The 20,804-nt window shown below is 38.3% G+C and overlaps 1 protein-coding gene and 1 long non-coding RNA gene across 2 annotated transcripts; one reads left to right on the forward strand and one right to left on the reverse strand.

Moving 5' to 3' along the window:
• Positions 1–5,834: 5,834 nt before the first annotated feature.
• LOC134865289 (uncharacterized) lies at positions 5,835–14,406 on the reverse strand. The gene is made up of 3 exons (XR_010165921.1): positions 14,095–14,406; positions 13,874–13,913; positions 5,835–6,019 (listed from the first exon to the last, which is right to left on the reverse strand). It is a non-coding gene; the product is annotated as an uncharacterized LOC134865289 (long non-coding RNA).
• On the forward strand, positions 13,108–18,667 carry LOC134865287 (endoplasmic reticulum resident protein 27). Its single transcript, XM_063884782.1, has 7 exons — positions 13,108–13,333; positions 14,129–14,214; positions 15,646–15,783; positions 15,869–15,985; positions 16,733–16,858; positions 17,359–17,556; positions 18,579–18,667. Exons 1-7 carry the CDS (start codon positions 13,276–13,278, stop codon positions 18,618–18,620), a joined length of 765 nt encoding a protein of 254 aa, XP_063740852.1. The 5' UTR covers positions 13,108–13,275; the 3' UTR covers positions 18,621–18,667.
• Positions 18,668–20,804: the final 2,137 nt, after the last annotated feature.

Raw genomic sequence — 20,804 nt, forward strand, 5'->3', positions numbered from 1 at the left:
TCATTTTGTCTCTCATAGTTGAGGTGTACCTATGATGAAAATTACAGGCCTCTCTCATCTTTTTAAATTGGAGAACTTGCACAATTGGTGGCTGACTAAATACTTTTTTGCCCCACTGTATTTTATGGAATTCATGTCAACATGCACAGATATCTATTTTGTGTTTTAACTGAATATGTTTGAGAAATATTTATAAACTTTTCAGTAAAACAACCTGTGTATTTTTTTCTTTATTTTTGAGAGAAACAATTCCAGAAACACAATAAATTATTACATTATGTATGTGCCTCGACATGTGGTGTAAATCAGGGGTTCTTAACCTTTTTGACCTTGAGGCCCAATTTTTATAGTACAAAGTGGCCCGGGGCCCATTAAATATTTACACTGTATAGGTTTAATTGACCTCACTCACGGTTTGATTTGTATTCAATAATAAACCAAATCCACTTACAGTTTAACAAGCAAAAACCTTGTCAAATAAAATGACATGATAAAATGGGATCATCACAAAGACTTTTATTAGACATGTGTATGTAAACCTGCACACACATCAAGCCATTGAACAGGCTGATAATTCCTGGCACAAATCAAGGCGGGACAAGAATTTTTTTTAAAGGATCAAGTCAGGCTTTTTAATTAAAAAAGGACTACTATTTAGATTTTACTTATAATAAAAAAAAAGTACAAATATATATATAAATCAATCAATCAATAAAAAGGTGACAAAATAAATACATTCAAATAATATGAATATTTTTTTTTAATGAAATAAACTGTAAATAAAATTGAAATAAAGTGCAAATGAAACTTTAGCCTTATCATCTGTGAAGTCATTTGACAATTGCTTCAGCAGGCATGCAGAACCAGAAGAATCTTTATATCTGACAAATCAACAATAACAACAATAATAACAACAATAATAACAACAATGAACAACAGAAATACAACTCCCTTTTTTATCTTCACCTGTTAATGAGACATTTGGGCCTGCCTCTGAGACATAATCAGATCCAGTCTGGGTGGAATGGGGGAAAGGCTCACTCTCAGAGTAGCCTCCAGCATTGCTCTGAGTCTGTTTCGGGCTTTGGTCTTGGTTGTGGCCACAATGGAGAATCCTGATTCACACAGGTATGTAGTCGTGAATGAGAGAAGGACTTTCACGGCCCTCAGTGCAAGACATGGGTACTCCTTTGAGACAGCAATCCAGAAGGAGCCTAGGTCCAGTTTGCCCCACTGCAACTTTAAAGTGCTGTCAGTGGAAACTTCCAGAAGCTGGGATTCCAGATGTGAGGGCAAAACAACATCATTTTTAGTGGGATCCACTGAAAATGGGTCCAAAATCCACATGTTTCCCTCTCTGGGATCCTCAGGAAAGTAGTTATCAAATTTCTCTGCCAGTTGTGAATGGTGCTGAGAGACTGAGTCACTGATATTCACCTGAGGGGAGTTTTCCAAAATGTCAGACAAAATGGAAACATGTCCATCCTCTTTTCCTGGGCCCTCCTGGTCCACAAAGCAAGTTTCCTCTTGAAAGCTTGAACTTTGTCTGCAACAAAAAATATGTTGCTGTTGCTTCCTTGAAGTGAGATGTTCAGTTGGTTCAGCAGTGAAAAATGTCACAGAGGTAGGCAAGTTTTGCTGTGAACATTGTGTTGGCATAGTACTGTGCAAGATGATTGTTTTTCTCAGTGAGAAAAGAGAAGACCTCATTCCTCAGTTCAAACAAACGCTTGAGGACTAGTCCTCTTGAAAGCCATCTCACTTCACTGTGATACAGCAGCTGGATGTGATCTGCTTCTATGTCCTCGCAAAGCTTAGCAAAACATCTGGAGTTCGCAGCATTGTTTTTAATAAAGTTTATGGTTTTCGCACTTACATCCATCACCTGGTGGAAATCTGGTGACATCTTTTTTTGCTGCAAGGCTTTCACGGTGGAGAAAACAGTGTGTCCATTTAGCTTCTGGTGCACGATCGAGTATCTGTCTGATGACACCCTGATGCCTGCCAGTCATTGATGCTGTACCGTCACTGTAAACCCCGACACAGTTCTGCCAGTCCAGGCCGTTCTCAGTGAAGTAGTTATCCATGCAGCGGAAACATTCCTGAGCCGTGGTACGTGTTGGTAGCTCTCCACAAAACAGTATGTCTTCGTGCAAACTACTGTCACAGCGATAGCAAACAAAAACCAGCAGCAGTGCAGCATTCGTGACATCCTCGTCTAGTTGTAAAGAGAAAAACTGGCTACTTTTTATTCTTTCAAGAAGACAGTGTTAACCCACACTCCACACACTGGGCTCTCGGCACTGCTTCGGTACCTCCGTTTACGAAGCCGTAGTTTATAAAATCGGGATTGTACCGACGCAAAAATGTACCCACACTCCACACTAAATGTAAAAGAGTAAAAGAGTAGATGTTCATAATTTTTCCGTTTTAAAAACTTCTCCATAGTTTTATATATCTATAAAATATATATATCTAGCGTAGAGAAGAAGACAGTCTTCTTCTCTGTCTATTGCAGCTTGTTAAACAACTGACTGATGCATTACCGCCACCACGTGGTCGAAAGCTGCATTGTAACTGAGCTTCTCATGGATAACATATCTCTGGTGTCTCCAGTTGATAACCTATGCAGTCCCGCGGCCCTTGCGGCCCACAGGTGCAAAACTGAAAGTTTTTGGCGGCCCTCTAGGTGGCGCTGGCGGCCCAAGTTTGGGCCGCGGCCCTATGGTTAAGAATCACTGGTGTAAATAATGGAAGGACACAATCACAGCTGGTTTATGGAACATTTATTGATTATTGAATTGTTCCTCTCTAGTGATAAAACACAAGATCGATATCTTTTACTGAAGAGGGAGGTAGATTTTCTCGTAATATTAGATTTGTACTTATAAATATTTGTGCTTGTTAAATTAGCAGCTTTCAGGAAATGTTGTAGAATCATTGAAGAGCAAAACATAACTTGAATTCCACGAAATATAGAAATAACTCTTTCATATTACAAATTGTACTGCATTGGATTTTCTTTTTTCCTCTGGGGAAAGTCCATGCCCAGGTCCAGAGCTGCTGACACCACTCGTTTCCAGGAAGATAGAGAATAGGTGGAAAGACATGGACAGATAAAGTGCATGAGTAAAGAGAGAGTGCTGGATTAATTTTTTCCCAGGTCAAACCTTTGACGTATCTGAAGCTCTCTCCTCTCCGGAGCAAACAAGATTACAAGATTTCAGCTGCTAAATCAACAGTGGGAAAACATGAGGGACAACTGTGATAACTCGGGTAAGGGAAGAGGAGGTGGGGCTAGACGATTCCATATTTGGCCAGGTCGCTGAGCTCCATGTCCCCGAAGGCTTCCCATGGGCAGACCACTGTGATGTCTGTGCCGAGACCCTCCATGCCGGGGATGTCGTCTCCGAATCTGAGTGAAGAAGATGAGAGGATTGGATGAGTACAAACTGAGAGATTAAAGTTTTTATTGCTTGAGAGTAGATCTGAAATGACAAATAAAGAAAGAGACTTTAAATGTGTGTGATCTTAAATCCATCTCACCCCTTCTGGCCGGGTTTGGGTGCCTTGCTCTTGAAGGTGCGCATGGCCCTCTGCTTGAATTTAGGAGCGGCTTTGGGAACGGCTACGTCTGCCATTTTAGTTAGTTACTGAAAAGAAAACATCAAAATATGATATTGGTGCAACTCTCAGTACTTTTAACCTTTATTTTGTTTGCTCCTGCTTTGCAACATGACTGAATGCATTTGGTTTTACTTATTTGAAATCCCATTTATACACCTAATTAACATTGCCTTGTGTATATTTAATATATTGTCTCAATGCCTTTTTAAGTCTTATATACAGCACTCTGTTAGATAGAGTTCTACAGTAAACGTGCATTGCTTCATCAAATTAGTCTGCAACCATTAACCAATGATTTGCTCTCTATAGAGGTATCATTACAGACACCTTTAAACATCCAGACACCAAAGCATAAATATGTTAGGTAGTGATGAAAAAGTCCAACATGAAGACCGGGGCTCCAACAGCATCAACAGGAAGTCCAGCACAAGTCTCCTTATGAAGACTCCTGAGGAAGTATCTCAGATCTTATTTCAGATCTTTTTACAATGACACTCCAGAAAAAAGCTTTAAATCCATCACTCTGTCCATCTTTCTCTTCCATCAAAGCAGTAACAGCCTCTCTGTACTCAAGCGGAGAAAACTGCAGTTTCATCTTACCTTCTGTCGAAGTCTCAAAGTGTTTTTCAGATGAGCTTGTGGTATTCCTCTCTCTGTCTCTGTCTGACTTTCGCCTTTTAAAGGCCTCTGAGCTCCTAATCCACTCAGATGTTCTGGCATTGTTTGATTTGCCAACTCTGCTATGTCCACTCCTGTTCCAGCTCAGACAAGAATAGAGAGGATAAAGGTAGCCAAGTTTACATACAAGGTGCATTAGAAGTGCCTGCAAATCTGTCAAAGGGTCAGTAGATGTTATGTAATTTGACAACACCTATACTTTACCTTTTTTGCATTACATTCAACACTTTTAATTACTGAACAAGTAAGACTACATTTCAATAAAGACACAGGAAAACATGTAAATGTTAATGCAAAATCTTCATGAATACAGCCGCTCAATTCCTCAAAGATGTGCTGTGTCAGCAGCTCCTCCAAAGCCTTTTTATTCATAATAAATGTATCAAATATTCTCTTACCTTTCTGAATTTGAGAGCCCCCGTTTTTTCCTATTTCTTTTCCAGTGTCCTCCTACCTTTGGTAGGATGTAATAAAGGACACTTATTACTTACAAGTTACTTTTTAGATTAAAATGAAATGGCATGCTTATATTATACTATGCAGAACTATGTTTCCAATCTACCCATACTAAGCAATGTTTCTAAAATATTTGGATTTATTGGCAATAAAAACATATTATATTTTATAACATTTGTTTAAGAGCCATTCTTCATAATTTAGTACTTCTACCTCTTTAAATACATGTAATAATACAATCTATATGTCTGATGTTATGGAATAGCTCAACCACACAGAACACGTTGGTATATATAAAAAATACTAAAGTTTGGAAATGCTTTCACTTGTAAACAAACATGTGTCATGATGTTAATGATCTGACAATCTGGAAAGTGCAAGCAGAGCCCTGAGCCCTGTTCAGTTCATCTCTCACTTAAAGACAAATAAAGACCACTTAACCAATCAGCTCCTAATCCCCGGCCTCATGGCGTGGACTCGGGTTAAAGAGGGACAGCATCTGCCAACTTCACTGATTCATTCAAAAATAAGTAATGCCGAATTGTAATCAGTAGGATGCATAATAAAGGCAACATTTTATTCAGTGAAGAAAAGTATTGAAATCTTAAACATAGGGAGGCATTCAACAATAATTTAATTTTATGCATGTAGCAAAGGAAAATATGTTTACAGAAATAAAAAAGGGAAGTATCTTACTGCATTTAAACACAGTGCTTAAAGTTTCATTAAGTGTCATTTGATTAACGACCAGGCCGGTCAGAATATTAAAGTCCCCTGACGGATTGTGTGAGAAAACACTCAACACGAGTGAACACACATTTCTGAAGCATTACAAGTTCATGGCTCAAAAAAAGTATTGATCATATGAGCAGAAGGAATGAGTGTCCTACTCTCAATGCTTTGACATTTTTGAGAGAAAAAAAGGCACATTACAAATAATCATCACACATAAAATGCCTGATTAAAAACCTATACTATTGGATGAAAGACAAACATGTCTTTAAAAGTAAAGAAGATATGAGTTAGCTGTGAAAAGACTGTTGTGTAAAATAATTAATTATATCTAGTGTTTATTGTGTTGTTGTTGTTGTTGTTGTTGTTGTTGTTGTTGTTGGTCTGCCCATGTGCCGAATCATCTTAAAAGGAGATTATCAGTCAGAGGCGACCAGAGCAGTCTGGTTTTTCCTTGAGGTCACAGGTTGTTTTCAGTTTGAAACATGATGGGCAGCTGCTGGTTACTGAGAAGAAGAGGAGTTCACTGATGCAGGTGTGGCATGAAAAAGATGAGAAGAGAAATATCTTATGATATGGTTTGTATTTTTTAAACCTGAGCAACTTCTGAGTGTATTTGGTATCTGGACTAAAATGATCCCCTCTCTGGCTGTAGGATTAGACTTTGCAATGTCACTGAAATCCCATGCACAGTAATCATCCTGACTACTTCCCACGGTGTCCCTTATTATGTGTCCTCATTTTCTTTTAATCTCCCCTCCAAGATAGATTTGTGGCGGTGTGAAACTGCTCTTGCACTTAATTTGCCATGCGTCCTTATAAATTCTTTCTTTTGCAATATCAAACAACCCTTGCAACACCGTCTTATTATACAACAAGTTAAACTGTTTGTTATCTTCTCTATCTTCAAAAAGCAGATAAGAAAATAAGAAAATGAACAAAAGTCCTACTTATTACCGGTTATGCAGAAACTTAACAGTAAGAAAAATCAGGATGCTTTCAGGACCATGCATTGCAACTTCTCCCAGTTTATGTGAAATCATTGTGTACCAAAAGGGTCTCTGATAGGCTTTAAAGAAAAAAAGATGGATATGCGTGTGTGTAGAAAATGACACACTCTTGGAATCGGTAACATAATATATATGAACATACAACGAAGAAACAGGAATTAGCTAACTGTGCCTCAGCCACCGGCATTTGATCAGTTCATCTGCCTTAGAGGTGGTGGTGGGGAGGTCCGTAGGGTCTTGGCTTGGGAACCGAAAGGTCCCTGGTTCAAGTCCCTGAAAGACCAAGGGCTACCGAGGTGTCCCTGAACAAGGCACCTTTCCTCAAACTGTTCCCTGGGCGCTGTACATATGGCAGCGCAGTGCTCCTAGCACTAGGATGGGTGAAATGCAGAATGTAAAAGTGTTCCTTCCTTCTTACATTTGAAGATTAAAGAAATAGTTCTGCTAAACATTTCACATATTTTATAGGGGTATGTGTACTGCAGTGTAGTTTCATTATACTGCTGACTATAAACCAAATCTTTCCCTAAATTGCAACCTATGGGTCCAGAAATTGCCCACAAACTATGGCACGTGTGTATTAAAATACAGACCCTAGAAAGAAAGGGTTGATCTGCAAAGCCCATGTGCTTGTGAGTACAACATGTAGACAAACATCTTATTCCTCCTTAAATCCCAGTGGCAGGTCTGCAAAACAGACACAAGAAAAACAAAAAATAACTCTGAAGGCTGATTGCCTCATACCTCAGGTGATGCCTGTCAGGCACTGACATGGTTTCTGTCCACTTAGTTGTTTGCTTTGACACGAAGGTTCAACTCTTCACTCTGAGGCATGACAGGCTGCCAGCTTACAGGCTGTAATAGGATTGGGACTTGTCCATATGGGTCAGCGCAGACATGCAGCACCTGCAGAGTGCTGCATGTGAGTTTCATCAGTCAACACTATCCTGCTTACCTTGATCTAAAGTTGATCGCTACAAACAACAGAAACATGTTCTGGGTGTTTTTGCCAACCGGGCTATTTTTTTATTTAAAGTAAGAGGGCAAAAACTGATGAAATATGATCATGCCTTAATGATTGGCATCTCTACACAGAACTGAATGCAAGTCTGTGTGCACAGCGAAAAAAGGAAAGAGGTCTGCATGTATTTTTGTTTTATTTATATTTTAAATTATTTGCTTTTATGGCATCCCATGTATTTAAACTAGAACAATGCACATATAGTGGGGCAAAAAAGTATTTAGTCAGCCACCAATTGTGCAAGTTCTCCCATTTAAAAAGATGAGAGATGCCTGTAATTTTCATCACAGGTACACTTCAACTATGAGAGACAGAATGGGGGAAACAATCCAGGAAATCACATTGTAGGATTTTTAAGGAATTAATTGGTAAATTCCTCGGTAAAATAAGTATTTGGTCACCTACAAACAAGCAAGATTTCTGGCTCTCACAGACCTGTAACTTCTTCTTTAAGAGGCTCCTCTGTCCTCCACTCGTTACCTGTATTAATGGCACCTTTTTGAAATCGTTATCAGTATAAAAGACACCTGTCCACAACCTCAAACAGTCATACTCCAAACTCCACTATGGCCAAGACCAAAGAGCTGTCAAAGGAGACCAGAGACAAAATTGTAGACCTGCACCAGGCTGGGAAAACTGAATCTGCAATAGGTAAGCAGCTTGGTGTGAAGAAATCAACTGTGGGAGCAATTATTAGAAAATGGAAGACATACAAGACCACTGCTAATCTCCCTCGATCTGGGGCTCCACGCAAGATCTCACCCCGTGTGGTCAAAATGATCACAAGAACGGTGAGCAAAAATCCCAGAACCACACGGGGGGACCTAGTGAATGACCTGCAGAGAGCTGGGACCAAAGTAACAGAGGCTACCATCAGTAACACACTACGCCGCCAGGGACTTAAATCCTGCAGTTCCAGACGTGTCCCCCTGCTTAAGCCAGTACATATCCAGGCCCGTCTGAAGTTTGCTAGAGGGCATTTGGATGATCCAGAAGAGGATTGGGAGAATGTCATATGGTCAGATGAAACCAAAATAGAACTTTTTGGTAAAAACTCAACTCGTCGTGTTTGGAGGAGAAAGAATGCAGAGTTGCATCCAAAGAACACCATACCTACTGTGAAGCATGGGGGTGGAAACATCATGCTTTGGGGCTGTTTTTCTGCAAAGGGACCAGGACGACTGATCCGTGTAAAGGAAAGAATGAATGGGGCCATGTATCGTGAGATTTTGAGTGAAAACCTCCTTCCATCAGCAAGGGCACTGAAGATGAAGCGTGGCTGGGTCTTTCAGTATAACAGTGATCCCAAACACACCGCCATGGCAACGAAGGAGTGGCTTCGTAAGAAGCATTTCAAGGTCCTGGAGTGGCCTAGCCAGTCTCCAGATCTCAACCCCATAGAAAATCTTTGGAGGGAGTTGAAAGTCCGTGTTGCCCAGCGACAGCCCCAAAACATCACTGCTTTAGAGGAGATCTGCATGGAGGAATGGGCCAAAATACCAGCAACAGTGTTTGAAAACCTTGTGAAGACTTACAGAAAACGTTTGACCTCTGTCATTGCCAACAAAGGGTATATAACAAAGTATTGAGATGAACTTTTGTTATTGACCAAATACTTATTTTCCACAATAATCAGAAAATAAATTCTTTAAAAATCAGACAATGTGATTTCCTGGATTTCTTTTTCTCATTTTGTCTCTCATAGTTGAGGTATACCTATGATAACAATTACAGGCCTCTCTCATCTTTTTAAATGGGACAATCATCTTTTTAAACTTGCACAATTGGTGGCTGACTAAATACTTTTTTGCCCCACTGTATGGTTGAAGCATTTACTGTTGCGTCCTAAGTTAACCTTAATTTTTCAGATTTTGACATTCAGGTTCAGGAGCTAAAAGCATTGCACGACCCATAATGAAGGAAGAAAAGTACCACAACCAGAGAATCACCTTCATTCCATGATTCATTGTCAAAACATGTGTATACATTACCCAACATGCAATATAAACAACGTCAGTTTGGTCAGAGATTTGGTTATTAAGCTGGCGGCTAATGAAAAAATGAGGAGCGAGCAACCAAAGTGGTGTTAGCTAAAAAAGTTAATTAAATTAAATTAAATCAAATTAAACCCAACACCCAAATATTTCTTTTATTTTCTGACTTGTAGTCTTTGGACCTACTCTCTCCCTTTGGAGCAACAAAATGCCTAAACTAATACAACAATTTTGTGCAGCAATATCTTAATATGAGGAAATTGAATAATTATTTGGCAAATGCACCCTAAATATTACAAAGGATTCAGAGATAATAGTTACTTCAATTATTAAAAATAAAAGCCACCTATACATTTCAAGATGTGAAAGCCCAGCACTCATTAGACCTACACTTTTCTGTCTTGCATGACGTTCTCTACAGTCAATAATTTTGTGTTGGGTTTTTTTGTTTGTTAGGGGGCACGTCCTCCTCTCAAGTACATTTTTGCATTTTCAGACAACATGAGTGATCGTTACTTTACTTGCTTAACTTTCAATAAAATCTCCAACTTTTACAATTTTAATTTCATTGAATTTCACTGAAGTTGTGCACATATTACCTGGTGATTATAATTGAACACCTTTAGCTTAGCCTTTAGTTTACAGTGTATCTGATGGTATTTATTTTACTACCATTAATGTTTAACATGGCTCTGCCATCGTCTGTGGATCCCAGACAGATCAATCAGGAATCCTGTAAGCTGTTTCCAACACACACCTGAAATCCATAAAGCAAACACTCCCACACTGCTGACACACTGACCCGCATGATATTAATCCTCCTCCATCATTGAACACTTATATTCATAAACATGATCTTTTTTAGAAGTTACAAAATGTGACTCCTCCTTATTTTTTGTAATTGTATTTAGTTTAGTTTATTTTTTAATATTAAACTGTTTATAATTTAGTTTCTTTTGTCTTTTCTCCAGTACTTTGTTGAAGATACAGTATATTGGTTAAAATTCTTGTTATTCAATATTAAATCTCTATGACAAATAATAATAATTTCAATTTCTATAGTGCCTTTCTAGGTACCCAAGGCCGCTTTCCAAATTGTGAGGACAGAAAAACAAAACAAATAAACAAGCAAAAAAGTAGGGCAAATAAAAGAAACAGAAAAAGTAAATAAAAATAAAATGAAAAAACTAAAGAATGGCAGTTGTGGTAGAATAACCGGGGACTAAGTTGAGTTAGTTGTCAAAGGCTTGTCAAATGTTGACGGTGCGTATTGCATCAGAGACTCATTGGCATTGTGAAGAGTTCAGCATCAGGGTCTGAGGATTTATTTAAGACCTTTACAGTCAGAGGTTGAGTCAAAGCCTCACATGGTTAAAAGTTGTGTAATGGTTTATGGAGACGTGAAAGCTTTAACTTTGAAGCCAGTAATCCCCAAGCCTCATGTTTACCTACATTACATCACTGATTTCACCCACAAACACGCACCTGTCACAATTTCACGAGTACAAACGCAGGTTATGCTCCAATATCTATCCCACAACTATGTGCATGTTTATGCTTATCTAAATGTTCTTTTCTATAATACAATACAAAGATGAATTTAAGTCTTGAAGATCTTTAAATATTGCTATAATTAATACAGAGGAGTTTTCATCTATATTCAATGTTTAACACCTATAAAAGAAGAAATTTAAATAAGGTAGATTAACCCGTTGAATGGTACAAATTATCCTGATGTTTTCTGCCAATGCTTGTATTGTAGTCAGCACTTTTGTAACTACAACCATATGAGCAACTTGGCCATGCCCTTAAACTGAATCTTATCTTGGTCATTTGACCAGAAATGTTGGTCTTTCCCGCCAAAAAACATTATAAGTTTTTGTCATTCATTTTAAATTATATCTCCAATGTTACAGAATATTCTTTCATTACCTCCTTCGGTCGGGATTTACCTTACCGCACATAACTTGCTATGTAAAAATGTTTAAATATGGGATACAAAGCTAATAATTGTGACGTAGTGACCGTAGTGAACACTGCATATCTTAAAAATGTTACAATTAAGTTTCATACACCATAGGAACATTTATGTTGAACCTATTTTTCGGATACCTTGTGTACGCAGTCATTCATGGATTATAATCTAAATCTTTAGCTGTGTCGCTGGAGACAGTATAAGTGTTTGTAAGAAGCTTTATTTTCACCACCTCAGCAGAGCTGCAGCGTCACTGTCACAGACCTCACCTGTGTGAGCTTGCCGAATAAGTCAGTGACGTGTCAGGGTTTCCCTATATCCCATGTGAACAAACATAAACATGTTTTTGTCTGAGGAAACATTTGCTAATGTTGATATGATGATATATACATTTAAAGTTTTCATTATTGTTCTTATCGCTTTGCACAAAACACATTGTGATATTTGACATGTACAGCAGCTTTGGGGGGCTTTTTATCCTCTTTTTCTCAATCCAAATATATATATATTTTTTATCAACTTTTATTTTATTGAGAGCACTAGAGAACGTTTACAGAGTTCATAGCATCCTGTCCTCATGAGTTCAAGGTATTTTTTAGGCATCCAGCTGTTTTTTCTGCAGAAACAACACTTCTGTGGTGGTGTGTGGGAGATGCTGTAAGTTTGTGGGCTTTTTTGAGTTATGTGAGAAAAAAGTTATGTGAGAAAAAATGTTGTATAGTTATTTTCTTGACCAACAGTTTTACATTTAATGGTTGTTTTTCTATTATTGTTTATGGTTCCATGGTAACAACGTGCAACAGCATGGGTTTGCATGACCAATACAAGATCTTATTTAATTTTCATGAATTTGTGAGATAATTTCTTGCATGCACTCTAATTAAAAACGTGATTAATAAACAAACTGTTATTATAATGACACATTAAAAACTCTGTTCTTTGCAACTTAGTATGCTATTTTTTTAGCCAATTTAATTTATTGAGCACCATTATAGATATAGATCTCTAATTCATAAGATTTTTGATTTTAAAACTATTCATATAAATAAATATCAAATACAAATAGTAATAAACCAGTTGCCCATGGTCATTTACTTAAAGCTGCAAGATATAATATGCCACAAAAAACTACAGGTAAAATATGTTTTTAGGATAACAGAAGAAAAAAGTGTTCATTGTCTCTCCAAATGCTATATTCTAAACTCATTTCACATTTAGGTAAAACCTACTTCGCTGTGTGCATGGATATGAATAGGATATAGGAGTTGTGTCCCTCCTGTGGTGAATTTAGCAACAGCAGCTAAGTTGGCTGGTCCTTCCCTGGCCTCTTCACTGGATATCAGCATCCTGCATGTTATCCAGCCTGCTGATTTATGTATTGCACAGCAGCACACATAAAAGTTATTGAGCAACCTGCTGGTAACAAGACACAATAAAAGGTGTCGTATGTTTCACAAAAGCAGAAGTCAAATGGGATCAATGTTGTCCCTCTCAACCCTCAGATTTCCACCATACTAGAGTGCAGTCACACAGTTACACCTGTCCCCAGTCTCACAGTGACACGTAGTCCACCACCCCTACTTATCAAGAGCACCTGGCTGGTTCCCATTGAGCCTCCAATCACATCCCAGAGAAGTCGCAGCAGCCTTTGCCGGCTGCCAAGTGGCGAGCGTGAGAGACACAGCATAGGTGACACGATTCCTAGTACAAAGTCAAAAGCTACAAAGTCTTTGGGACTTTCCTTGGTTTTCTTTCTCTATCTACATTCAGATCAATAGAAACATGCTGATCACTCTGTTTCTCTCCCTCCTGGTGTCGTCTGTCGCTGCCACAGAGAAAGGTAAACTTATACAAGTATTCTTTTTCTTTATGGTTTTATTCCAGAGTTTCTCTCACTTCTTATATTATTTGTTCCTCAAAATGTTGAAACTCTGTACAGTTTTTAGATGTTGGGGCAGTGTTTCACCAGTCTAAGTTGTTATTAAATGTTTTAAGAATGTTTGGATCCACACCTTAATAGTTAACGAGGAAGAATCAAAATCATTTTGGTGACCCTGTCTCTACCCCATTTTTGTAAAATATCAGGAACAACATGTATTGAAAAACATTGCAGACAAGCATGATCCCCAGAGGTTAATTCCTGAACTTTTTTCTTAAACCCATATTCAGATTTACCATACGATGAATCTTTCTAGGTTTCCCTTACCCTTCAGCCCCATCAAAAAGTTCACATTTCTGACGATTCAGATTATACAGATTATTGGATAAAGTTATGAAGTTCGGTACACACGCATCCCTCTCCAGATGAATTACTTTGGTGATCATCATGTCAATATTGTGTTTTATGAATAATTATCGGCAAACTGATGACATGCAGTACCTTGTATATACAGGAGTTCTTGTTAGCCAATGTTAACGAGCTAAAATGATCAAATAAAAATTGAAATATTTGTTAACATTATGCTTAACATCAGCATGTAGGAAATTAAGGATAATTTGTGAGGATTTTAGCATGCTGCTGTTAGCATTCAGCCTATATTTGTGTGGCTGTACTCTTGTTATATTGTTGTAACAATTACTCAGACAGTAAGTTTCAAATACCTTAAATTGAGTGTCTCCTGTCTTTCTTTCTCAGAAAGTGCCCTCCCCAGACTGACTGACACAAAATCTGTCGAGGCCTTCATCGACTCTGCCGAAGTGGTGGTCATCGGTTTCCTGGAGGTCAGTCATGATAATTGCATATACAGAAGAAAAAAACTGTCTGCTCAAATCAACTTTCAGACATCTTTGAAGCCAGAGAGGCTTTTTTATGCCTTTGTTTATTATGCATGCGGCAAACCGGTCATGATCAGACAAATTAGACGAGAGTGAGACTGCGAGAGCTCCAAAAATACAGCTCTTGTTTGCAGCCTGTGTTGGTGATGCTGCTGTCACAAATAGATTTGGAAGGAGAGTACTCTTCCTGTGGCCACACCTTTGGCAGCGCTGTTGCTCCGTGGATGCCGTCCCACAGAGGCGAGCCCTTTGGCCAGGCCCTGTGTGCGGGGGAAGATGGCCGGCCACTTGACAGGAAAGCCACACATATCTGAAGACTTGTGGGATTGGCTTCATTGACCTTCTTGTAAACAAACACAGAGAGAAGGTTCATGAGAAGAGAATACAAGACAGAGCACATGAGGATAAAGCATAGTTGAGCCATGATGCTGGAGGTCAAAGGAGACCAAAATATCGGCGCTGTGACTCACTAGGGAAGAACACATATTACAGGCTGCAAAATGATAAAATGAATAGCCAGAGCTCATGCAATGCTGTCTCAAAAATAGACATGATTCACCTTCCTTTGAGTCAGCTCCATCTCTCTCCTCCTGCTTTGACTTTCTCTATGCTCCCTCCAAGTATATATCTGAGGAACAGGATGGTAACAGGACATTTGTCTTGTATACCTACTGCTGATCTTTAATGAAAAGTAAGAGTAATTTTAAGGAGAAACAATGCATCACAACTCTGAAAAGTATCCTTATATGCCTAACCCTGCATCCATATTTGGGATACTGTAGCAGGCACCAAAAGTGGTTTGTTAAAAATAGAAAAAAAGGAGAGATGGTCATAACAAATAAAAAGTAATGATAAATCTCCTGTAAATTTAAGGTAAGATACTATATTTGAAATGTAAGATATGTCATGACCACTTGTTTGGTAAGAATTGCATTGGCCAACATGGGTTAATACCAATGGAGAACAAACGTTGATTGTAAAGTAACTTTGTTTTACATCTTTTCTATTGTTCATGTTGTATTTTGTATGTGAAATATCAATGTGTAAATTAAATAGAATTTTCGTTTTGTAATAATAATAATAATAATTGTAATAAAGAATATAGCACAGTATTGCAATGTAGCACAAAATTGCTTTGCATATCAGCAGACCTTCCCTTCATTGAAAAGGCTAACCTTACAGCTGAATATTTTAAAGTTTAAGATCATAACCTGTGGATGAAGGCATTCATTTTCCTCTCTTTAAAACAAAATATAATCTTAATGACCTACAAATGTTAAAAAAAAAGACAAGAAATTGTATCAAAGTTTCTACATATCAAGCAATAATGAAAGAAAAACAGCAATAAAACATAAAAGTAAGTCTCTTGTGTCTCAGGGAGAAGAGGGTCACGGCTATCAGGAACTTGTTGAAGCTGCAAAGCGAGTCGACTCCGTGCCTGTCGCCATCTGCACTGAGAAAGAGGTGTGGGCGGACTACAGCCTCTCCTCAGGCACCATCACACTTTTCAGAAAGGTATTTTTTTTTAAATGTTATTACATGAAGCATCTTTTAAACAATAAATGATGTCAGTTTAATAACAATGTGTTGCGTGATCCAGGCAGATAACCACCAGGAGAATCTTAGCCTTGACGAGGCCAAGAAGGTAGAAACTGATGGTCTTTTGAACTTCATCACCATCAACGAGGTCCGATACATCACAGAATACAACCAAGTGGTAGGTCAAACTCACGTCTACATTAATAACATGTATGATACCTTTTCTTTCTGTTGCAGTCTGCCTCTGTCTCAGAAACTGTTATTTATTTCCTGCCATCTATCCTCAAAAGCTTTACTTCTTTCATCATGAAATACAGAGTAAAAAGCAACTTCCCACTAATCAACCAAAGATATTTTACATAAGAAAAAGTAGCAATACCATAGGTCAGAAATACTCTACCTGTTACACTCCTGCGTCTATTAAAAGTACAGTGTATTAGCAACAACATGTTTTTAAAGTATCAAAAGTTAAATTACACAATATGCAGCAGGAAGTCCGCTCTAAGTGTTATTTCATCGTTTATCACGTCATGTTTCAATGTGCAACCAGCACTTTATTGTTATCTTGCAAATATTATTTGAACTTGTTTAAAAAAGGTTGGGTAGTTATTAGTAGGCAATGTTTGATATTTAAAAGTCCCAGGTTTAAATGTGTCAGAAAAATCAATACATTAATATTACAATATTTCCCTTGTACTGGACACAATTTAAGTTGCATAAAATAGTTAAACTCAAGTAAAGTAAGAACCACAAAATTGAACTCAAGAGCTGTGAGTAAACGTAATATATTTATAACGTTGAGTAATTGAGAACAATATAAATATATCTTACATGAATGACAGGTTGAGCAGGACAGATCAGATCAGGGTTGGCCAGAATGTAACTTCTCCCTATTTAATGCTGCTGCTGTTGTCTCTCTCCTCAGACTGCGGTGGGTCTGTTCAACTCGGAGGTGAAGGCGCACCTCCTGCTCTTTGCCAACAGGGGGAGTAAAGAATACACTGAGCTGAAGGAGCGACTGGGAGCTCTCGCCCCCCAGTTCACAGGCAAGGTGAGGATATTATTATCACCTTTCAAAAATGACAAACTGATCTTATAGAAGCTAGTAAGATTTCTGCGGTTACTTAAACATAATGTGACATTTCTTCTTTGCTCCTGTGTCATTGCTGTGGTTGGCTACCAAAAGCTGTAATGAAGTGACTTTTAATATATTTAAAAGTCACATTTTACAGGAGTTATTAGAGATACAAGCATAGCATACAAAAGCTTTTACCTCACAGCCGCTCTGCTCGGTGTGCTGTGGAGAAACAGTGATTTTTTAAAGTAAAACTGTGTAATTCAATGTTTTCTCCAGCTTTACTCACTCCATTTATTTTGGAGAGGATGATTAGTGTGGGGATAGTAAATCTCCCTCTGAAAAGATCCTGATACAATTAAACAATTAAGCTATCATAACCAGGAGACTCATTGTGTTGTTTTGAGTCCCCAACTAGTCGAACATTACATATTGCACCTTTAATATTTTAATAATTTATCAAATTTGTGTTCCAGCTTTTGTTTGTGCTGATAAATGGAGCAGTGAAGTCCAACTCCCGGTCGCTGGGCTACTTCGGCCTTAAGTCTAAGGACCTCCCTCGAGTTGGTTTGTATGACAGTGACTCCGACATGAAATGGCTCCTGCCTGAGGGAGAAATCTCTACAGAGCGAGTTCAGGAGTTCTGCCAGTCCTTCCTACAAGGGGAACTGAAGGTGAGCAGTCATTATGGCCTATCTAAGATAAGTCAATGTGGCTGAATGTGCTTGAGCAACGTCTTTTTTATAAAGTGATTTTTAACAATTTAATGCAGAAAGGTTTTAGTGATTTAAGGAAGCAAGATGAAACAGCGCTTGTTCACTTGTCATGTCCGAAGAAGTGGCTGAAAGGTAAGTGGTAGTGGTGCTGTAAAGTATAGAGACCACACCACAGACAGGAAACCTCACTCTGCTACACCACACTGAGCTGCAGCTGGGTGTCACACAGTCTGAAGCTTTACAGGCCTTTGATAATCTTAGCTTCATGGTATTTCCTGAAGTAAAGGCCTTGAAAACATCCTCTTGACAAAAAACACATGTCCACATTGATCACATTTCCACTCTCATACCTTTTAGATATAGTCACTGTATCGTTCATCTATTATTACTAACTTTTAGTTTTGTTATTATATAATATCCTATCTCAGGATTTGTGGACTATGGTATTATAACAACAAAAACCTACGAAAATATAATAAAACATACAATTAAAATGATTTCACAGATCACAACAGTTTTGCTTCTAAATATAAACATATTAATTATGTTAACTACCTGGTGAAGAAAACATAAATGAAAACAACAGCAACATGGCTTAAAGGCCTATGGAAGAAATGCTGCGCTCTCTTCTTGAAGGTCATCCTGACTTCTGGTCGACTCAATAAGAATACTGTCAGCATACAAAGACCTCTTTCTTTAGACTCTTGTCTTTTTCCTTTAGTCTTTCTTATTAAAGTGTTGAATGTTAAGAGATAAATGATAAAAGTGAAGCAGAGCGAAAAAAAAATTAAGAATTTCTTACAAAGCAGAAACATGGTTGGCATAGAAGAAGCTAATTCCCCAATGAAAGCATTTCTAGAGCCTTCTTCTGAAGCACATTCAGGCTCATTATGTCTGTGAAACGCTTCATAAATACTCCTATGTTAAATATATTTTCCCTCTCTGCTGTATTTAAAGTTTGACGTTTTTATGTTTTCCAGGAGGTGCCGCAGGCAGGAGTAGAACCCAAAACTGAGCTATAGGACAAATGCAAAATGAATGAAAATGTATTAAATCTAAATGGAAAAAGCATCTGATGTGAATTCTTTCTTTAATGAAAATAGTGTGGCTGGGTGTCAGACGGTCAAGCCCTGCAATTCTTTCCTCCAACACAAAAGAAACAAACAAACAAAATGAGCATTTGCATGTGTCCTTCCTTATTTACCTGGTGTTATGTTTATGCAAGTGAGCCCGTCTGCGGTGTGGTTAGTGGACCACAGGTCACTCACTGGCCACAAGTCGCAGAGATCTGGCGGAGTTAGTTAGTCTGTCCACAAAAGTTATTGTCAGTACCACAACAAAACAACCTCAGAGAGACTGACAGTAGGAGAATGGAAGAAATGGAGCAAGGCAGTAAAGTTGCTCATATAATTTATACTGGACAGTGTGTAAATAAAGTCCAAAACATAATCTCTACATGATTGACTTACATAAATAACCCAGTAAAAAAAATCACAGATCAAAGCATCAAGCTCAAAATTAAGATTTAACTCAAATGAATATTGGTATCTAAATATGGATATAGAGAGTTGTTAGCAGTAAAGGCTCTATAAAAGAACAGCAGATGGGTTACATCAAGGGTGAAAATGTCTGGGTTTGACCCAGAAGTATTCTCCCAAGAAACAAGGGAATTTCAAAGCCAAGTCTGGGATCGGTGTAATTAGCGGTGTTGTATTGCCAAGCCAATGCTTCCGGCGGAATTTGGAAAGCCTGGCAAGAGGAAATATAACGTGTGTCGCCTGCCATCCGAGTTTGTTTACAGCTACAATCGAGACACTCCACAGATGAGACATGCTACATGGTAAAATGTCATAGGGTCAGTGAGATGGCTTTATACCTCCAACAAGCAAACTGCGAGATGCATGTGTATCAAATAGTTAGCCCCGTAACGACTGACTTGAAATCATTTTACAATCTCTTTCGTATATGTAAGGTAATATATTTCCCATTTATGTCAGCTTAATGTTTGCATGACGATGCATTATGATCCGAGTTGATCATAAACCAGAGATTTTCGATATACCATTTTTTATGTTGATGTGAGAACTTGAAATAACATTTACTTTGAAGAAGTCATGTCATTTTCTAACCTCTTTTTCAACAGATACTCCTCTATTCAAACTACACACAAAATTCTGCAAAACAGATTTATTCTGGAGATGTCTCGGCCCTGTTCGTCTAAACTAAGCAGTTACACTTACAGTCCCAAAAGAACCTCATAAACCTTGTTCCAGGCAAAAATATGTACTTTAAGGTCCAATGTCCATCTAAATGTAAACATAAAGAACTAAATGCTGTATCTACTTCTTTACCCAAGTTAACAATTTCTAACTCTCTCTTTATTGTGTATTTCTCTTATGTCCCACCTTGCTTGGCGCACACATACACTTTCCTACATCAAGAAATCTCTCCCTGAGTTATGAGCATCCACACGTATACTAAAGCAACGGTTCAAAACAATAAGTCTGGAAGTACGCCGGGAGCTCATTTAAAGGTGGTTTGTTGCAACGAGAGGATGCATGTGTATCATGCCAATGGAGCAAAGCTGACAAGAACAAAGTAAGTACATTTACACAACAAAACTCTTTGACATAAAAGCATTATACAACATATAGACTGTGCTGTGCAGAATCACGTTAAAATATTAACCTGCTGTTGTTACTCGTTTCGGGGCAGTAGACGGGTAACAACAGTGGTGCAGTAGGGCCTTGATCTTTTAACCGAAGGGTCACTGGTTCACGCCCCTGGTTCATGTCCCCGGTTCACTTCACGTCCCCGGTTCATGTCCCCGGTTCATGTCCCCGGTTGTACTGGAGAGGTGCCCTTGAGCAAGGCACCGAACCCCCCCACCACTGCTCCCCAGGCACTGTACAATAGCTGCCCACTGCTCCTAGTACTAGGATGCAGAGGTTACATTTTTTGTGTGTGCTATACTGTGTACTGTACATGTATGACGATAATAAAGAGGGTTTCATCCTCTAATTCTTCTATCTTTTAGATACAGTTGTGTTAATATGGAGAATTATTTGTGGATGAATTTTATTTTTTAAAGCTTAAGTTTAGACTTAAGTTAGATTATTAGGTCTGAGGTCCAGGACCATCTATGTGTCAACTATTTCCAGTGCACAATTCTGTTGATTTTCTATAAGTAAGGAACGAAGGGGAAG

This window comes from Eleginops maclovinus, chromosome 5, assembly GCF_036324505.1.
Source record: "Eleginops maclovinus isolate JMC-PN-2008 ecotype Puerto Natales chromosome 5, JC_Emac_rtc_rv5, whole genome shotgun sequence".
NCBI lineage: Eukaryota > Metazoa > Chordata > Actinopteri > Perciformes > Eleginopidae > Eleginops > Eleginops maclovinus.